This window comes from Phyllostomus discolor, chromosome 6, assembly GCF_004126475.2.
Source record: "Phyllostomus discolor isolate MPI-MPIP mPhyDis1 chromosome 6, mPhyDis1.pri.v3, whole genome shotgun sequence".
Lineage (NCBI taxonomy): Eukaryota > Metazoa > Chordata > Mammalia > Chiroptera > Phyllostomidae > Phyllostomus > Phyllostomus discolor.
In genome coordinates, this window is record NC_040908.2 from 132,476,271 (window position 1) to 132,493,941 (window position 17,671).

The 17,671-nt window shown below is 46.0% G+C and overlaps 1 protein-coding gene across 1 annotated transcript in view; it reads left to right on the plus strand.

Annotated features, from left to right (window-relative positions):
• The window catches only part of SPON1 (spondin 1), a 268,644-nt gene extending 258,031 nt beyond the window's left edge, over positions 1 to 10,613 (plus strand). The window contains exons 12-16 of the mRNA XM_028517009.2: positions 4,432 to 4,602; positions 4,710 to 4,877; positions 5,709 to 5,873; positions 6,912 to 7,172; positions 8,895 to 10,613. Of these exons, the coding sequence (XP_028372810.1) occupies positions 4,432 to 4,602; positions 4,710 to 4,877; positions 5,709 to 5,873; positions 6,912 to 7,172; positions 8,895 to 9,058 (929 nt within the window). The 3' untranslated portion in view covers positions 9,059 to 10,613. The remainder of the gene's footprint in view (positions 1 to 4,431; positions 4,603 to 4,709; positions 4,878 to 5,708; positions 5,874 to 6,911; positions 7,173 to 8,894) is intronic.
• The last annotated feature ends 7,058 nt before the right edge of the window (positions 10,614 to 17,671 follow it).

A 17,671-nucleotide genomic window follows, 5' to 3' on the forward strand; every position in this document is an offset into this window, starting at 1 on the left:
TCCTTATCCCAGCTCAGGTGGCTCCCATGTGGTGATAACAGCTCTAAAACATACTGGGCTGTGTCTGCTTTTTAAAAAAAATATTTTATTTATTTATTTTTAGAGAAAGGGGAGGGGAAGGAGAAAGACAGGGAGAGAGACATTGATGTGAGAAACATCTGACCATAGGCACCCCTCCAGGAGGCCAAATCTGCAACCCAGGCATGTGCCCTGACCAGGAATCGAACCAGTGACCTTTCGCTTTGCAGAAGGACACCCAACCAACAGAGCCACGCCAGTCAGACCTGTGCCTGCTTTCTTTTTCCTTTTCTTTTTTTTTACTGTGGTACCTAACATCAAATTTAGCAGCGTGACCATTTTTAAGTGTACAGTTCAGGGCTATTAAGTACATTTAATGGTTGTGTAACCATCACAACTGTCTGTCTCCACCACTCTTTTAGTTTTAATCTTGCAAAACAAATTCTGCACCCATTAAATAATGACTCCCATTCCCCCTTCCCTCAGCCCCTGGCAACCTCCACTCCGCCTCCTGTCTCTATGAATCTGGCTACTCTAGGGGCCACATGTAGTATCATGGTACCATGTTTGTCTTTTTGTTACTAACTTATTTCCCATAGCCTGAGGTACGCAAGGTTCATCCATGTTGTAGCTTATGTCAGAATTCACCTCTTTTTAAGGCTGAATGATATTCCATTACGTGTCTGTATTACCTTTTAAATTCATTTATCTGTCGGTGGACACAGGTTGCTTCATGTTCACTACTATGGATAATGATACCGTGAACACTGGCGTACAAGTGCCTTAGAGACTCTGATTTCAATACATGTGGGCATATATCCAGACGTGGAATTGATGGGTCATATGGTAATTCTAATTTTCATTTCTTTGAGGAACTGCCATACTGTTTGCCATAGAGCTGCCCCATTTTACATTCCCACCAGCAGTGTACAGGGTTCCAACTCTGCGTGCTCACCAATGCTTATATTTTCTGTTTGTAGTTGATAGCAGTTGTCCCAGTGGGTGTGAGGGACCTCACTGTGGTTGTGGTAGTGTTTCCCTAATGATAGTGACATGACGGTCAACATCTTTTAATGTGCTAATCACCATTCAGATATCTTATTGGGAGAAATGTGTATTCGAGTCCTTTGTCCATGTTTGAATCAGGTTGTTTAGTCTTTTGTTGTTGATTTTTAAGAATTCCTGTGTGTTCTAGATATAAATCTCTTAGCAGATATGATTTGCAAATACCTTTTCCTCATTCCAGAAATTGCCTATTCACTTTGATGCACAAAAGTTTACTTTTCATGAAGTCAAATTTGTCTTCTTTTTCTGTGATTGCCTGGGTCTTTGTGGTCCTATCCAAGAAATCATTGCCAAATTCAATATCATGAATTTTTTCCCCTATGTTTTCGTCTAAGAGTTTTATGGCTTTAGCTCTTATGTGTAGGTTTTTGATCCATTTTGAGTTAATTTTTTTATATGGTATTAGGTAAGGACCCAACTTAATTCATTAGCATATGGATATCCAAATTTCTCAGCACCATTTATTGAAAGGACTGTCCTCTCTCTATTGAATGGTCTTGGCACCGTTGTAAAAATCATTTGACTGCGTATGCAAGGGTTTATTTCTAAGCTCTCCATTCTGTTCCATTGGTCTATCAGCCAGGACCACGCTGTTTTGTTTACTGTAGTTTTGTAGCTAAATTTTGAAATATGAAACTGTGAGTCTTTCAACTTCCTTATTCTTTTTTAAGATTGTTTTGGTTATTCAGGGTCCCTTGAGATTTCACATGAATTTTATGATAGAGTTTTCTATTTCTCCAAATATGCCTGCCTTTTTTAAAAAAGATTTTATTTATTTATTTATTTATTTTTAGAGAGGGAAGGGAGGGAGAACGAGAGAGAGAGAGAAACATCAATGTGCGGTTGCTGGGGGCCATGGCCTGCAACCCAGGCATGTGCCCTGACTGGGAATTGAACCTGCAACACTTTGATTCGCAGCCCATGCTCAATCCACTGAGCTACGCCAGCCAGGGCTTATGCCTGCTTTTTTTACCTAAGGTGCATACTCCCCAGGAGCTACCCCACTCAAAGTCAAATAAAGTTCTCTTGTGTCCACATCAGTTTCCCTTCTGCACTTGGTTATCCAGGGAACATTTGGAATAAGAATGAAGCAAAGATCCCTTTGGACATTTGGGAGTAATTATATGACAGCTTGAGTGTACAATTTATTGTGGCAACCACATCTACAAATGTTTTCCTCATCATCTGAGCCAGCCCTTTATCCCAGACCTTGTCATCTCTCTCCACTTCCAGGGCAGCAGCAGAAGGGTCCTTTGCAAACAAAGATCTGATCGTGTCACTCCCTAACTGAAAAATTGGTGGCTCCTTATTGCCCATGTGCAAACTCCTCAGCTTAATTTACTGGCAAAAATACTTCTGCAGAGAACCCAGGTGGAGGTCTGGTAAAAATGAGCTCTTTGACACTCCTCCAATGCAATTAACATCATACTGCAATACTGAACCACTCATTGTTAGTAAAGGCACCTGAGGATATCTATTTGGGGATGCTTCAAGAACAGAGCCTGTTGACTCCAATCTCTTCCTCTCAGAAGACCCTCAGGTTGGGGTGAGGGTGTTCCTCCTGCTCAGGGTGATGTCTTGACAAGCCTGAATTGGGGCTTACCAAGCCCTGTACCTCCAACCACATCACACTGGCATACAATTATCTTATTTGGTTGTGCACATGCCTTTAGTTGGCCTTGTCTCTGGCTCTAACATGTGGGTTTCAGCTATGATTTCTTACTGCACCACCAGCTTTGTGTAGCTGCACTGTCTGAAGGTCAGATAACAAGGTGTAGGCTCCACACGTGTGCAGGTGACAGTCTGTGCACATGTGCAGGCTTGCTCCCACTCTGACTGCAGCCATGTTTTCTGGCGTCACCTCCCAGTACCACACACATACACTCTCCACAAAGGGGTGTTTGCATAATATGTTCCCTTTACCTTCAACGCAAACATGCATCACCCAGCAAAGTTCGCTAAGATGTGCCCTCATGTCCCCAGAACTCCCCGAAGGGGTGACTTTTTCCCTCTGCAATGCCCTGGGCTCACCATCATTGTCATATTTCCAATGCCTGGAATTATTGTCAGTTTCTCTCTTTCTCACTCTCTCTCTGGAGTAAAACAAGATCCACATCTTGCACATCTTTTAACCTCAGAGCTCACCACTCAGCACTCAGTGTTTTTGTTCACATGAATAACTGGATAGTTGGTAGGTGCATTACCTCATTTTCTTCTTCTTGTTTAAGAACTAAGCAAGCACACACGCAAACACCTGCCTGTGTTTCCAGCGGGAGCAGCACACCGCCCCCCCCCCCCCCAGGAAACAGGCCCCCCAGGCCATGCAGAGAGGTTCCATTATCCTTCTCACCCAATCCTGAGCGTCTCCTACATGCCCATGGCCGTTGCTAACACCCACTCATAGGAGCAAAGCCACGTGTAGTCCAAGATATCAACGTAGAAGGCTGGCTGTATTGCCCTCCTCATTCTTCCTCTACGTCTCCCTCTCCAGACACACACAGACGTTCTCTCCCTCGCTCGCCACCCCACCATTTGCCCCCCATTAGCAGATGGCATCGTCTCTTCTTTGCTACCAACCTCCACTGAGGCACTGAGAGGCCTGTGGCCACTTAGCATAACCTGCTCTTTGGGTACAAATCAGCCCTCAGGTCCCTACGCCCCAAGGCCAGTGACACTCTCTACCCTTAGGGACAAAATTCTCTCATCTGTTTTTCTAGACTGGGAACTGGCAGCTTTAGACAATGACCAAAGTCTCAGTTTGCTCTGAGCAAAAGAGCTTACACAGCATCTCAGAACACTGTCTATATAATGGCTTTCCAGTACCGCCTGGTGGAACTCTCTGGCACAACGGAAATGTTCTGTCTGCACTGTCCAGTATGGTAGCCACTGGGCACACCTGCCTAGTCCGCACTTCGGTGTGGTGACTGAGGAAGTGACTTTTAAATTTTATTAAATGGTCTTAAATGTATAATACATCCTAGACCATACAAGTGGACTATGACTTATCCTAAATTATATGTAGATTACATTTATGTCTTATCGCACACATATAAAACACCCTTCTATCTATCCAAGCATCTTTCATATGTATAATCGCAAGATAAGGAGTAATCCTCACTGTCCCATGTGCCTAGAAAAAAGCATTTCGTTTCCTCTTAGAGAAAGTACTGGTTTAAAAAACTGTATACCTTTTTTGTTCCCTCATATCCTCAACTGCCTAACTCCCCTTGAAGGCCAGCTGGTTCCTTCCTGATTCCTGCCCTTAAGGACTTGGGTCGCACAGGCCGTGTGTGGCGCACGCCCTGGCGTGCGGCGCTAGGGCTGCAGAGTCCGCTCCGTTTGTTGCAGATGGTTCCACCTGCACCATGTCCGAGTGGATCACCTGGTCGCCCTGCAGCATCTCCTGCGGCTTGGGCATGCGGTCCCGGGAGAGGTACGTGAAGCAGTTCCCAGAGGATGGCTCCGTGTGCACGCTGCCCACCGAAGAGACGGAGAAGTGCACCGTCAACGAGGAGTGCTGTGAGTGGGGGTGCGGGGTGGTGGCGGGGGTGGAGGGGGGGCGGCGTAGGGCAGGCACCAGGCTCCTAAAGCAGCGGATGCGACTCCAAGGCCTCGGGACTCCCCAGCTTCCAGCAGCTGCCTGGTGACCGAGTGGGGCGAGTGGGACGAGTGCAGCGCCACCTGCGGGATGGGCATGAAGAAGCGGCACCGCATGGTCAAGATGAGCCCAGCGGACGGCTCCATGTGCAAGGCTGAGACTTCCCAGGCGGAGAAGTGCATGATGCCTGAGTGTCGTGAGTGGGCATGGGAGATGGCAAGGGACGGGAGCAGGAACAATATGGAGGACCGCAGCACACCCTACTACCACCTCCATCAAGGTCAGAGGTTGGGCAGGTGCAGGGGAAAATGTGGTCCACCATCAAGATAAGGGCCGTAGTTGTACAGACATCAACCAGACCCAGAGAGCGTGGCCTCCTTTGAGGGACATTCTGAGCAATGCTGGGATGGCAAATTGGTGTCACCTGCAGCTGTGTCTAGAGGCCCAGTCTCTTTGTGAGGGTAACAGTTCATGTAGGTGGGATGTACATTCTCTAGGTCATCCTAGGCCTCCCCACTCTCTCACATTGGATTTGCCTGGCCCATAAAGCATTACAGCCCCCGCTCTATGCACAGGCCCACATATGAGTACACATATGTACACACGCACACAGTCCATGCACATTCTAAGGGTTTCAGCACCAGTGTCCAAAAATGCAGCACGGAGTCCATCTTTTAGTGTGTGGCTCCTGGCATGCATGAGAGCTTTCTCTCTCCAGTGAGCCCCTGCTCACACCCTTAGCAGTGTTTCAAGCGGAGACCTGTGTATTCATATCACCTGTGTATTCCGTAGCATCGGATGCCATGTTAGCTAGCCTCCAGCAGGGCCGGGGGAGCTGCAGGAAAGAGAGGAGGACAGTAGTCTGCTGAGCCATTTCTTGTCCTGTGGAGTTCACTTAACTATCTTAACCCATCGGTCAGTTTCACTTTACTCCTGGGGCCAAAGTGGGGACAGTGGGTGGGGACACAGAGATCAAACAACACAAAGAGGGGCCCAATCTCAGTGGCAACCGTGGCTCTCGGCCTAGACACCATCCCATGCTTGCTGTCCCCATGGTCCGAGTGGAGCGACTGCAGCGTGACCTGTGGAAAGGGCATGCGGACCCGCCAGCGGATGCTCAAGTCTCTGGCTGAGCTCGGGGACTGCAACGAGGAGCTGGAGCAGGTGGAAAAGTGCATGCTGCCCGAATGCCGTAAGTCCTGGCGCTCTCGCAAGCCCACCCCTCTGCCCTCTGTTAACCAGCCCAGCATGGGATCACACTGCTAGGTCACAAAATCCAACTGTGTGCTGGGGAGGGAGAAAGAGCCCAGATTTGGACCTCTGTGTAGCCAAGTTATTTAAACTCTCAATCTCCTCATCAGTAATGATGATCCCACTGCCATCTACAAAGCACAGAGACTGCAAGTTGCTATGGTGTCTAAACGAGAGGCTTAGATGAAAAACACTTAGCACAAGGTTCTGTAAACCTTAGTTCTTTCCCTCCCCTGCACCCCACGGTCCCCAGTTAGGGGCTGTCTGGCCAATGGACTTCCCAAGGTTTTTAATTCCATTTCTCCTTCCTCCAACCATTTTAGTTATCCATGACCAGAGAGTGGACATTGAATCAGTGACTCTGATACCCTTGCCACTGTGATAAGACCAGCCAGCAGGAAAACAAGCCAAGCTCTCAAAAGCTCACTGCCCACCCCCATCTCCTCCCAAATCTCTGTGATCAGCTATATGTATTACAGGGGGACTAATCTCCAAAGGGGAGAGAGCCCATTTTTCTGGCTAGTCTCCCAAGAGAGCCTCTCTTTTAGGTGTTGGACACCCTCGCTATGATCTGTTTTCTGGCTTCCTCTGAAACGCACTAGCAGTGTTTCATGCTTCCTCTCCCTTACTACCCAGGCTGCTTGCCCAGATTCAGATCTAGTCCAGAAACTCACAAAGCAAGGCAAGAAGCTCTGAGCACATCTGCAAAGTCCTGCCCCCAACACCTTCTTGAGTCACAGAAAAGCCAGAGAATGTGGGTTATAACCTGGGCACCAATCCTGCCTCTACTGCCTACCACCCACGTGGGCCGGATGAAGTCAGTCTGCCTCTTGGAGTCTTGATTTCTTCTGTGAAGTGAGATAGCAGCGCCTGCTTTGCATTTCTCACAGGCTCATGTTGCGATGTTCAAAGGAGAGCGTAAGTGACCGTATCTTGTTTCAGACATGAGATACACTCATGCCCATCTGTGTCTTGCCAGCCATTGACTGTGAGCTCACCGAGTGGTCCCAGTGGTCCGAATGTAACAAGTCGTGTGGGAAAGGCCATGTGATTCGAACCCGGATGATCCAAATGGAGCCTCAGTTCGGAGGCGCACCCTGCCCAGAGACTGTGCAGCGAAAAAAGTGCCGCGTCCGGAAATGCCGAAACCCATCCATCCAGAAGCTGCGCTGGAGAGAGGCCCGCGAGAGCCGGAGGAGTGAGCAGCTGAGGGAAGAGTCTGATGGGGAGCATTTCCCAGGTACTGCCCCCAAGTGTGAGGCTGGTGCTCAAGGAGACGTGAAAGCAGGGGATTAGAGCGGGTCTTGGAGAACTGGTAGGAGCTGGCCAGTTGGAGAAGGGCATCCCTTCTCTATGAACGAGTACTTGCAAAGGCACAGAGATGCCAAAGAACATGGTATGTTCGAGCAAGAAAGGGGTGAAGACGGAGCTGTGTGCAGGAGGACAGGCGGGAAACCAGGAGGGAGTGGTAGGGACCGGGCCAGGACAGGTCTTGTAGCCTGCTGAGGATTTGAGACTTGGCTCTACCGGTGAAGGCTTTAAGCAAGAGAGTGAATTTCACAGACAGATCGAGTGGTTGGGAGGTGGCAAAACAGAGGCATAGACACAAGTTATCGAACACAGTTTGTAGCGCAGGAAAGAGATCTCGTGCCCCTCTCCTCCAATGTAACTTGAGGGAGTTTCAGGATTTAAAAATACTCACCTGAGGCTTTGCTGCTGAATAAGCTGCTCCAAGCCAAGACTGCCAAACCCCCAGCAAAGCCATGAAACAATAAGTTGGGAAGACCCACAGTCAGTCTGGGGTGCAGGCCGGTGGACGGATGGTCTTTAGATTCCCTACAGTGGGCAAGGGAGCTGCCCACCTAAACGTGAAAGTTAAGGATGTGTTGAGTTTGACCTTCTTAAAAGCACAGCTCAAATCACCCCTTTTCTTCTCTGCTGCTTAAGGCATTCCACCTAGGGCCATGAGGAATGCACACAGGGAGCTACCCAACAGTTCAGTTTCTCTGACAAGAAGCCATTCGCAAATCAGAACATTATCTGTTGGTACACAGCAGTCAGTCGGCCAGTCCACATTCGTTTAAGCCCAACCACGTCCCAGGCCATCACTACGGCACGGTGGTCGCCCCCATGAAACCTGGCGTCGTGGCGAATGGCCATACACCGGTTCTACAAAAGGGTCATACACAGAGTGCCAAGGAGACCCTTTTTAAAGATCTAAACTAATATCTGGAGGTCAGGGAAGTTTTCTTTGGGAAGGGCACACGTATGTAGGAAAAATTAGACTTGAGTCTACTTAGTATTTGGGTGGCTATTTGGGCAGCAAAGCATTAAGACAGAGAAGTGGTTAGCTGCAACTTGAGTGGTTGGTGCATTACCAGGCCACCCTATAAGAGTAGCTATTGACAAGTCATGTATTAACACGATGCTGTGGTTCAGGCGACTTGGGCTAGCTCAGCGGGATGCGTCTTCTGGGTCCAGCTTAGGCTCATAATGTGGTAACTGTCAGCGGCCAGCTCAACCCAGGCTGGGAGCTCTATTCCGGTCTCACCTGTATTCCTGGGGTCTCAGCTAGGGTGGCTGGGGCCTCTCCTCCATGTGATCTTTCCAACAGTCTAGTCAGGCTTTCTTACGTGGTGGTGGAAGGGTCCCCAGTGGCTTTCTCAAGCCATGTTTGCTCATGTCCCATTGGCCAAAGCAAGTCATGTGATCAAGCCCAGACTCAAGAGGTAGAGAAACAGACTGCCCCTTGCAGGGAGGAGCTGCAAAGTATTTGCAGTCTATCCCCTATGAACTAACAGTCATTAATAAGGGCTCCAAGCATTATTTAATTCAACAACTCACTACACACGAAGGCAGTGGAGAAGCCCAGACACACAGATTTGACAGTTGTGAAGTACTTGAGTTCAGCACCCCTGTCCTGTGCCCAGTTTCTACCGGCCTAACCTTCTCACGCTTTCAGGCTGTAGGATGCGCCCGTGGACCGCCTGGTCAGAGTGCACCAAGCTGTGTGGAGGCGGGATTCAGGAACGCTACATGACTGTAAAGAAGAGGTTCAAAAGCTCCCAGTTCACCAGCTGCAAAGACAAGAAGGAGATCAGAGCCTGCAACGTTCACCCTTGTTAGCGAGGGTCCGAGCGTCCAGGGCTGCGCTCCAGACTCCAGAGTCACCAGTGGCTGGGTCGTTCGTTTGCTTGTTTGTTTAAGGCAATGTAAATCGTGTGCACTAGTTTTCATTTCTGCAGTGTCATTTGCCCAGTAGTCTTGTGGACGCCAGGGACGTCCTTTCTGTACACTTCTCGGGAGGCACAGACCGAGTTGGGCTCCCTCATCTTCAGCCAGCACCACTCGAGCACAGGCACGGGGAGTGTCAGCCACCCTGTACCAAACGGAAACAGGTCCCTCTGGAGCACCCACTGGGGTGCCGGACAGAGACCCTGGCCTCCATGCAGGACAACTGTGTCTAGGAGCAACTCCACGCCCCATTCCCAGGGCGCAGCAGGAAACACACCCCCTCACACAGAGAGAACAGATGCCCTCATTCTCATCTTTTCTCACTTAGTGGAGCTTAGGTCTCTTGTTGAGTCTCTTCAGTCATCAGCAGATCTTGGAGAGACAGAGCTGGTAAAAACAGCTGGCAGACGCGAAGAGGAGCACTGGTGTGGGGTGGCTTGCTTCTCTCGCTGAGAAAGTCTGAGTACGTTCATCTCACCTCCTGGTACTGGTTCCCGACACCCCAAAGGAAGTGATGGCTGCTTTATTTGAATGTGAGGTTGCCAGTTCTTACACCTGATACAAAGGGTGACTAAATCTAGAATTTTTCCCTTGGTTTTTTTTTGGGGGGGTGGGGGTGGGTATTGTATGTTTGCCACAATCTTCCTAGGAAGCCAGCCTAGTGAAGTTTCCAATACTAGATCCTTAGGAGAACCTAGTCCTCGCTAGCAGTCCCAAACCTGAGTTTTTAAAATCTTCCAACACACATCTAGACTTTTACATTTTCAAACCAGTTCTAACATTTTTTTAAAAAACGTATGCATTTTGCTGAGTCTCCCCACAGCCCACCAAGACAAAAGTCTTCTCCTTTAACAAAAGTACTCTCTCTGTACTTTAAAGGTGTTTTTTTTTTAGTCATGAAATTTTATATGTAGAAAGAGCTTTGCTTTCTTCTGTAGAAAAGTGTTGCAAAGCCCTTTGGAAGAAAGGTAGAAATCTAGAGAAAACAGTACGACAGAACCAAGCTGGGCAAGAAAACCGGGTGGGAAGTCGAGCCTAGGCCAGCTCTGCACCGAGGGCTCTGGTCCTCGGCGTGCCTGAGGAAAGGCCGGTTTCCAGCTCCTCCCCAGCACTCACTCGCACGCCGAAAGCAGGGAGACTGACTAGCAAGGATTAGCGTAAAGGACACTCAACTGAGTTGAGTTCATCGGCAGTTTTTACTCGTTCATTTATTGTTAAAATTAGTGTTTCATTTCTGTTGCAGGTCTTTTTCATTATGCTTAATCCAAATGTGTATCATGGATAAGATGCATACAATGCTTTGAATACACTATTTTAAGAACTTGCATTAAACACATCAGGATATTCCCAAATACAACATATATATATATATACGCTATAGCCCTGAATCTGTATTATTTTCTCTAACACGAGAGACTGTTCAATAAAAACCTCATTTGGGTCTGTCCTTTGTGTTTTTACACTAATTAAGTGTTCAGAAGGCTGGGTCTGTTTACAGCTGTTATCCACCTCAATCATATTCAGCTAAAGGCACGGTTTTTGCTCCCTCATTCTGGAGAGGCCATTGCTACCACACCTCTGAGTTTCCAGAGCCGTGTTTCTGACATCATTGTTGTAGCCCTTAAATGAACTGCTTTCTCCCCCCACAAAGGAACATGATGTAAAGAAATAAGGAGTCAATACAGAATCTGCCCACTTCCGCAACATTCCTCTTAACTATCAAGAGGCAGACTATCAACCCATGAAAATCCAAGTTCCTTAATTAAGATGGTGGTTCCTAAGTAACTCCAAGCACAAGCTCCCCACCCCCCACCCCGGTCTCGTGTTTTTATTTGGTCCCTATTGGGTGCATTTTTAATCCTAATTCTGGAGAGTTAAAACCAGGTAACTGGCTAGTGGCTGAGCATGGGGAACGTCTTTCTTATTACATAAGTGTTACCTCTTTTGCTTACGAGGGGAGGAAGTTTATAACAAACATCAAATCTCTTTTTTACCAAAGTCCTGTGTTAGGTGATTTATAGTTTTTCTGGCTAACCATTTTGGAAATAAAGACTTTTTACTACAAAAATGAAATTTGTTTGGACTTGCACTTGAGATAGTAAACAGATCATAAGACGCCCAGTGAAAACTGCCACATAAAGAGCAGCTATAATTGTTGCACACATATTTTTATCAATGCCAAACCATTTGTAATCCACTTGACATCCACATTCAGACACTGGGTCACTCACCTGTCCCCTGGCCAGTGCATTATTTGAAGGAAAACTGTTGTAGCAAATGAGAATAAAGCCTGGGCTTCTTTGGGCCCAAAATTTAAAACAATTGAAGATTCTGTGCTCTTTTTAATTTGAACTTTGTGTACTAAACATGTTCTAGGCATACTCAAAGTCTGTGTACTTCTTCCAGGAAGTGAGGGTACATTACGCATTCTCACACGAAACTTAGTGCAGGTCAAATCTGTGGCTAACACGTCAACACACATTAGTTCTCCATGTCAAATTACCCCTGTGACCTGACAAACAGCCCAGATTTCCCAGGCAGGTTTAAAGGGGTTCGATACTAAAATGTACCAGGACTGTATGCTCAGTAGCTTTTTTCCTCAAACAGAGTTAAATATTTGTACCTTAAAGGAGCGGATGCTACTGTCCAAGGAAGACAAAACATACATGTTTAATCCCTAACTACAACACAGAATCAAGGAAGACACAGACATTCCACTATTCAGTTCTTTGGTACCACTAATATTAATAACAGAATGATTCGTTTTGTTCTTCGTATTACCCAAAGTCGAAAATGAATGAAAACAGTTCCTTTTGAAAATGAATGAGATGCTCTGACAAACTATAAATAGCACCTGAATGCTAATGAGCGTGAAGTCTATGAGCCAAAGATCTCTACTAAAATGTCAAATTTAAATAATGACATCCCTGCTTCAGACACTCTGTCAGTTCAGAAGGTTGTGGGTTTTTAACATTTATTTTTAGAGAGAGGAAGGGAAAGAGAGAGGGAGAGAAACATCAGTGTGCAAGAGATACATCAATTGGTTGCTTCTTGCATGCCCCCAACCGGGGACCTGGCCCACAACCCAAGCATGTGCCCTGACTGGGAATCTAACCACTGACCTTTAGGTTCACAGGCCAGCACTCAATCCACTGAGCTGCACCAGCCTAGGCGGAAGGTTTTAATACCCTCTGAAGGGCCGAGAGGTAGAAGCTGTGTAACAGTTAAGCAAGGGGAACCTGGGTACAAACACTGTTGTGCCCCTGAAAAGCTGTCAGAGCAGGGACCAGTTATTTTACTTTTTCTGGCCTCAGGCATTTTTTTTAAGGCGAGAGGTAGGGGTCAGAGAGTGAGAGAGAGAAAAAGAGAGACTGGCTTCTTTGTTCCACTTATTTATGCATTTATTGGTTCATTCTTGCATGTGCCTTAACCAAAGATCGAACTGCAACCTTGGTGTATCAGGTTGATGCTCTAACCAACTGAGTACCCGGCCAGCCCTCAGGCTCCCACACAAGCTTTCTTACACCAGGGACTCCTCTATCCCACCTGCACAATTTAGCCAGCTCTCATCTTGAGAGCACAAGCTGATGGCATCCTGACACAGGAGTCACCGAAAGCCAGTCTTATCCTACCAGTCCCTCACTTCTTTATAAAGCAGTAATGCCCACTTCCTGTTGAAGCGGGCTCCAGTTGTGTGTCTGTCACTTATAACTGAAAATGTCCTGATAAATGAAATACACATGCAATCCTTTACCTAGCTATCATCAGCGAAAATGCAATTTCAGGCCTTCCACTTAAAATTCCTAATGTCATAACATAAACTAGCATTCATTAACATTTTCTCATATTGCTCTAAATTCCCCATAAAACAGATTATGTTCTTAACTATTTCCTGGCTTTAGAGCTGACTGGGTAATAGGTCTCATATTTCAAGCAGTTAAATATTTAAAGAGCTCTTTTTTACTTCAAATAATCTTAAATATTAGCAGACGGGAAGAGGGCAAACATCACGTTCAAGACCACTGACTCCTTAACAATAGGTGGAGTGTATAAAGTAGTATCTACTTTTTCCTTAACCTGGAATTTACCGGCCTATCGGGAAAGCCCGAGGCCCACCTCCTGCTGCCTCACCTGCTGCATCAGCGCTGCTCAAAGCAGGACCTGCAGCCCCAGAACGTCCACGTTCACTACCATCCTACAGTGAGATGCAGGGGCTAAAAGCAAGCACGCGGAAAGGTTTGTAACGATTTGACACTGCACGATACCCAAGAGTATGATTATTTTTCTAGTGGTTCATTTTTACTACATTTAGCAGAAGTAGCAGTCCACGAGAGTAAAGATGAAACGTTTTAAAAACCGGCTCTTCACCGCAGGCAGGCAGGGGAGGGCTGCCCTAGGCCACTCCCACTCGCCGGGCAGGAGGGGATGCCAGCGTGCCAACCCCAGGCTTTCACATCTCTCTCGTACTGAAGTGCTCACACAGCAGTACCACCTCCAGGCTGGTACTCCTACACGCCTACAAACAAGTACCCAGCACTGGCTCTTTCTCACTCCTCTAACATCCTACCCTATTGGGCAAGATAATTGTCCCCTTTGCCCTCTGATTTTGCCACAGAGTTTCTCATAAGAGTGGCTCACACTGACTTCCTCCACTTCCTTTCCCTCCAATCACACCTCAACCTACTACAACCTGGTTCCCACGACCAGACGGCAGGCACAAACCTCTCAGAGTCAGCAGCCACCTCGGAGTGATCACTGCTGCTCCACACTCCCTGGTCCTCGCACGACAGCCTTTCACCGCCCTCGACATCCTTGACAGTGAGTCTCCTGGTTGTTTCACCAGGTTCTGGGTGTTTCTCTTGGCTTTCTGCCACCTCTTAATCTTCAACCCCCATACTTCCTTTTCCTCAAAATTTCTACCCTTTGGACCTTCCCTCAAACACTTTCTACTCCTACCTCTTAAATAATTCACTTAAAATAGATGGATCCAAATCTGCACTTCTAACCCTAGCCACTTGAGTTGCACACCCCATTCCCAAACGCCTCCTGGACTAACCCCGTGTGTAACCAGCACAATCACCACACATTTCAGTCCCTAGAGGGTTGCCTGTGCTCCTTCTTCATTCACCAAGTGGTTTTTCTGTGTGCGTCGGGAAACACGGGCACAGCAGTAAACTCAGCAGACATGGCTGTGTCCTCACAGAGCTTACGACACTAAGGTGGCAGGTCAGGCAAGACACACGAATTGTCACAGATGGTGTCATTAAGTAAATACAGGGCAGTGTGATGCTACAGTAAGGAATCAAGAGGCCTCTCTGAGGATGTGGCATCTAAGCCAAGAGCAAAAGGATACGACAACTCATTGGAATAGTGAGTGAAGGGGCTGATTTGGAAAATATAGTGTGTTCCAGAGCATAACAAAGCATATCAACTTGAACATAAGAAGAATATGACAGTTCCTTGTACACTATGGTAAGAAATTTAGATACTCATCCAAGTGCATTGAGATGATAACAGATTTTAAGCAGCAGTGTAACATTTATTTACAGTCTAAAAAGTATCCCTTTGGCCCCACTGAAATGACAGTTTTGTGCGGGCAAAATGGAAATAAATAGACTACTTCAGAGGCCATTGTAGTAACCTGGGTGTGAGATAAGAGGCTTAGACAAAAGTGGCAGAAGAAATGGAAAGAGGACAGACTCCATGATTCCAATAACCTCCTACCTGATCGCCCTGCGTTAGGTCCACGCTTCCCTGCTGTTCCCACCCCCACTAGATTCCGTCGAGGCACCCCTGTTCTGAATCCTTGGAGTTTTCCATTACAGACAGAAGGACCAACCTATATAAAGCCTTCCACAGGCCAAGCTGAGTCTGCTTTATTTTTTTTTCCTATTATACTTAAAATCCTTTTAGGTTAAAGTTCCAATCCCAGAACACACCTTGCATTCTGCCAACTCGGTGCCTTTGCCCAGGCTTTCCACCTCCTCTCTTCCCCACCCCAAATCCTACCAATCCATGAAACTGCAACCAAAACACCACTTCTAACTAAGAAGCTTCCCCAGATTTCCAAGGAGGAATGTACCTCTTCTTCTGAACCTGACAACTTCTTGCATGCTTCTCATACTGCCTTAACTCTGCAGCCCTGGCATTTGTTTTGTCACTCTTAATCTTCCTCCACTAGATACTGAGTAATTCATAGGAAGAAAAAGCTCCAATGCATCCATGTCCCCAGTATGCCTAGTAAAGTCTTGTATAAATAAATCTGTTTAAATTAAAAATACCTTTTCTCTAAAAAGTACTCTGAAATTTTATAGGCAGTCACTGGTTACATATTCCTAAGTGGTCAAGTGATACTGAAAGTGACTATGTTATCATCACCTCCTCATATTTACCTGCCAGTTGTCTGCTCAATGGGATCGTTATGTAAAGGAATGGAGAAAGAAACAGATTTGAGTGAGTGGCGATGAAAAGTTGAAAAAGGATCAGGACAGACCTGAAGTATACACAACCTAGTGACATCGAATTTTAAGAGTCAAATGATAAAGTAAGGAACCAATTTATATTATAAAACTCAAAAGCCTCAAATGTCGAGAATCATCAATTCAATAAGACATAAGTATCCAACTCTACAACATTATAAATCCTTAAACAATGTAAGGAGAAAATTCACGACTGTCAATTCAGGAAATCCTGTTTGAAAGAATTTCCAAATACATACAGCAACAGAAACATAAGAGATTCTAAAGTTAGAAACGCAACCTTAAATGCTAAATGTGCTAAAGAGCAAGATTGGCAAACCGTGGCCCACAGATCGAATCCAGTCTGCCATCTGTTTTTGTACAGAATGGTTTTTACAATCTTAAAAGAATTTTTAAAAACTCACAAAGATTAATATTTCATGACATATGGAAATGATTGAATTACAAATTTCGGTGTCCACAAAAAAAGTTTTATTGGAACACAGCCATGTTCATCCATTCAGTCGTACGTACACTGCTGATGGCTGCTTCAGTGCCGCAACGGTGCAGAGACTATCTGGCCCCCAGTGCCCGCAATGATACGTACTACCTAGCCCTTCATAAAAAAAGTCTGCTAACCCCCCAAGCTATACAGAAAAGATTTCAAGTCATAGATGAAGAGGGCTACAAGGCACCTCTGACTGTTGATGGAAATCAAATAGGCCAGACTTCAGCTTTCAACCCCAGAGAACAGGAAGCAGGTTTACCCTCCTACCTGAGACAATCAGAAAACTGGAGTAAATGTGAGAAACAACTGTTTCCAGACATACACCCAGCAGCAGAGGACTACAATCCCTGCTGGAAGAGAAACAAGCAAGGCAGGCCTTAAAACTGCCCCGGCTTTCTGCCCAGAGAAACACTCCAGGCCGCAGATGGGGCGAGGAATTCTAGGCAGGGCACAAATGTGTCCCCGAGCTGAAAAGACAGACCCTGGAGATCAGGGAGTCTGAGGCAGGTGAAACTGCAGGACAAAGTTCGAGAAAGGAGAGAGCTACACAGGAAAAGAGCTCCGAAAATGTGCACAGAGTCGATGAGTCTTTGCTGAATATCAAGATATGCATGTACAGAGTGAAACTCCAGTTAGCTGGGCAAAGAATGACCCAGGAGCTGTGAACAGAATGGCCAGCAGAGCTCTCTCAGGGCTGCAAATTGTTTCAGTTCCCACTAGCTAAATTGTAAAGTCCTCACTGATTACTCAAAGTATTCGGTAGAGACCCCAAATGGGCCACACCTGTTGTGGAGCTGAACTACCCTAGAAAAAACTACTTGAGACCACATGAAGCTTAAAAGCAAGCTTTAAAACGATCAAACTGAATTGCAAATAAATTAACCAACTGCCAGGACAAAGCCCAGGAATCTTTAGATTAATATGACAAAATCTAGGAACCCGACATAAAATACACAATGTCCGGCATTCAATCAAAACTTAGTAGACACGCAAAAAAGCAAGAAAATGTGAACCATAACTAAAGATGAGTCAACAGAACAGATCCAAAAGTTAAAGAGATGATGACATCAGCAAAAAATAACATAATAGTTATTTATAAGCATGTTCAAATATTCAAAGCAACAAGAGAATTAAGCCCTAAGAAAGTTAGGCTGTTTTAAAATCTCTCAAGGAAGGTACACAGTTAGTACCATTCTCAGCACACAGAAGAGAAGTTAATTTATTACACGCAACAGGTGAGGTATTAAGACTCAATTTTCTGGACACCCAATTGAGAGAGACTGGGTAAATACATGAACGTAATGAAGACAGAAATAGAAGATACTTAAAAGAACCAAACAGAACTTCTAAAGAAGGAAATAAAGTATAAAATAAAAATTTCATTGGATGGAATTACTGGCAGATTAAAAAGTAAAGGTTAGGGAACTTCAAGACACAGCAATAAAACTTATTCCAAACGAAGGGGGGGAGAGCAAAGTGAGATAACAAAATTTAACTTTCAGGTTGCTTTGCTACAAATCACTTATTCAGAATAAAATG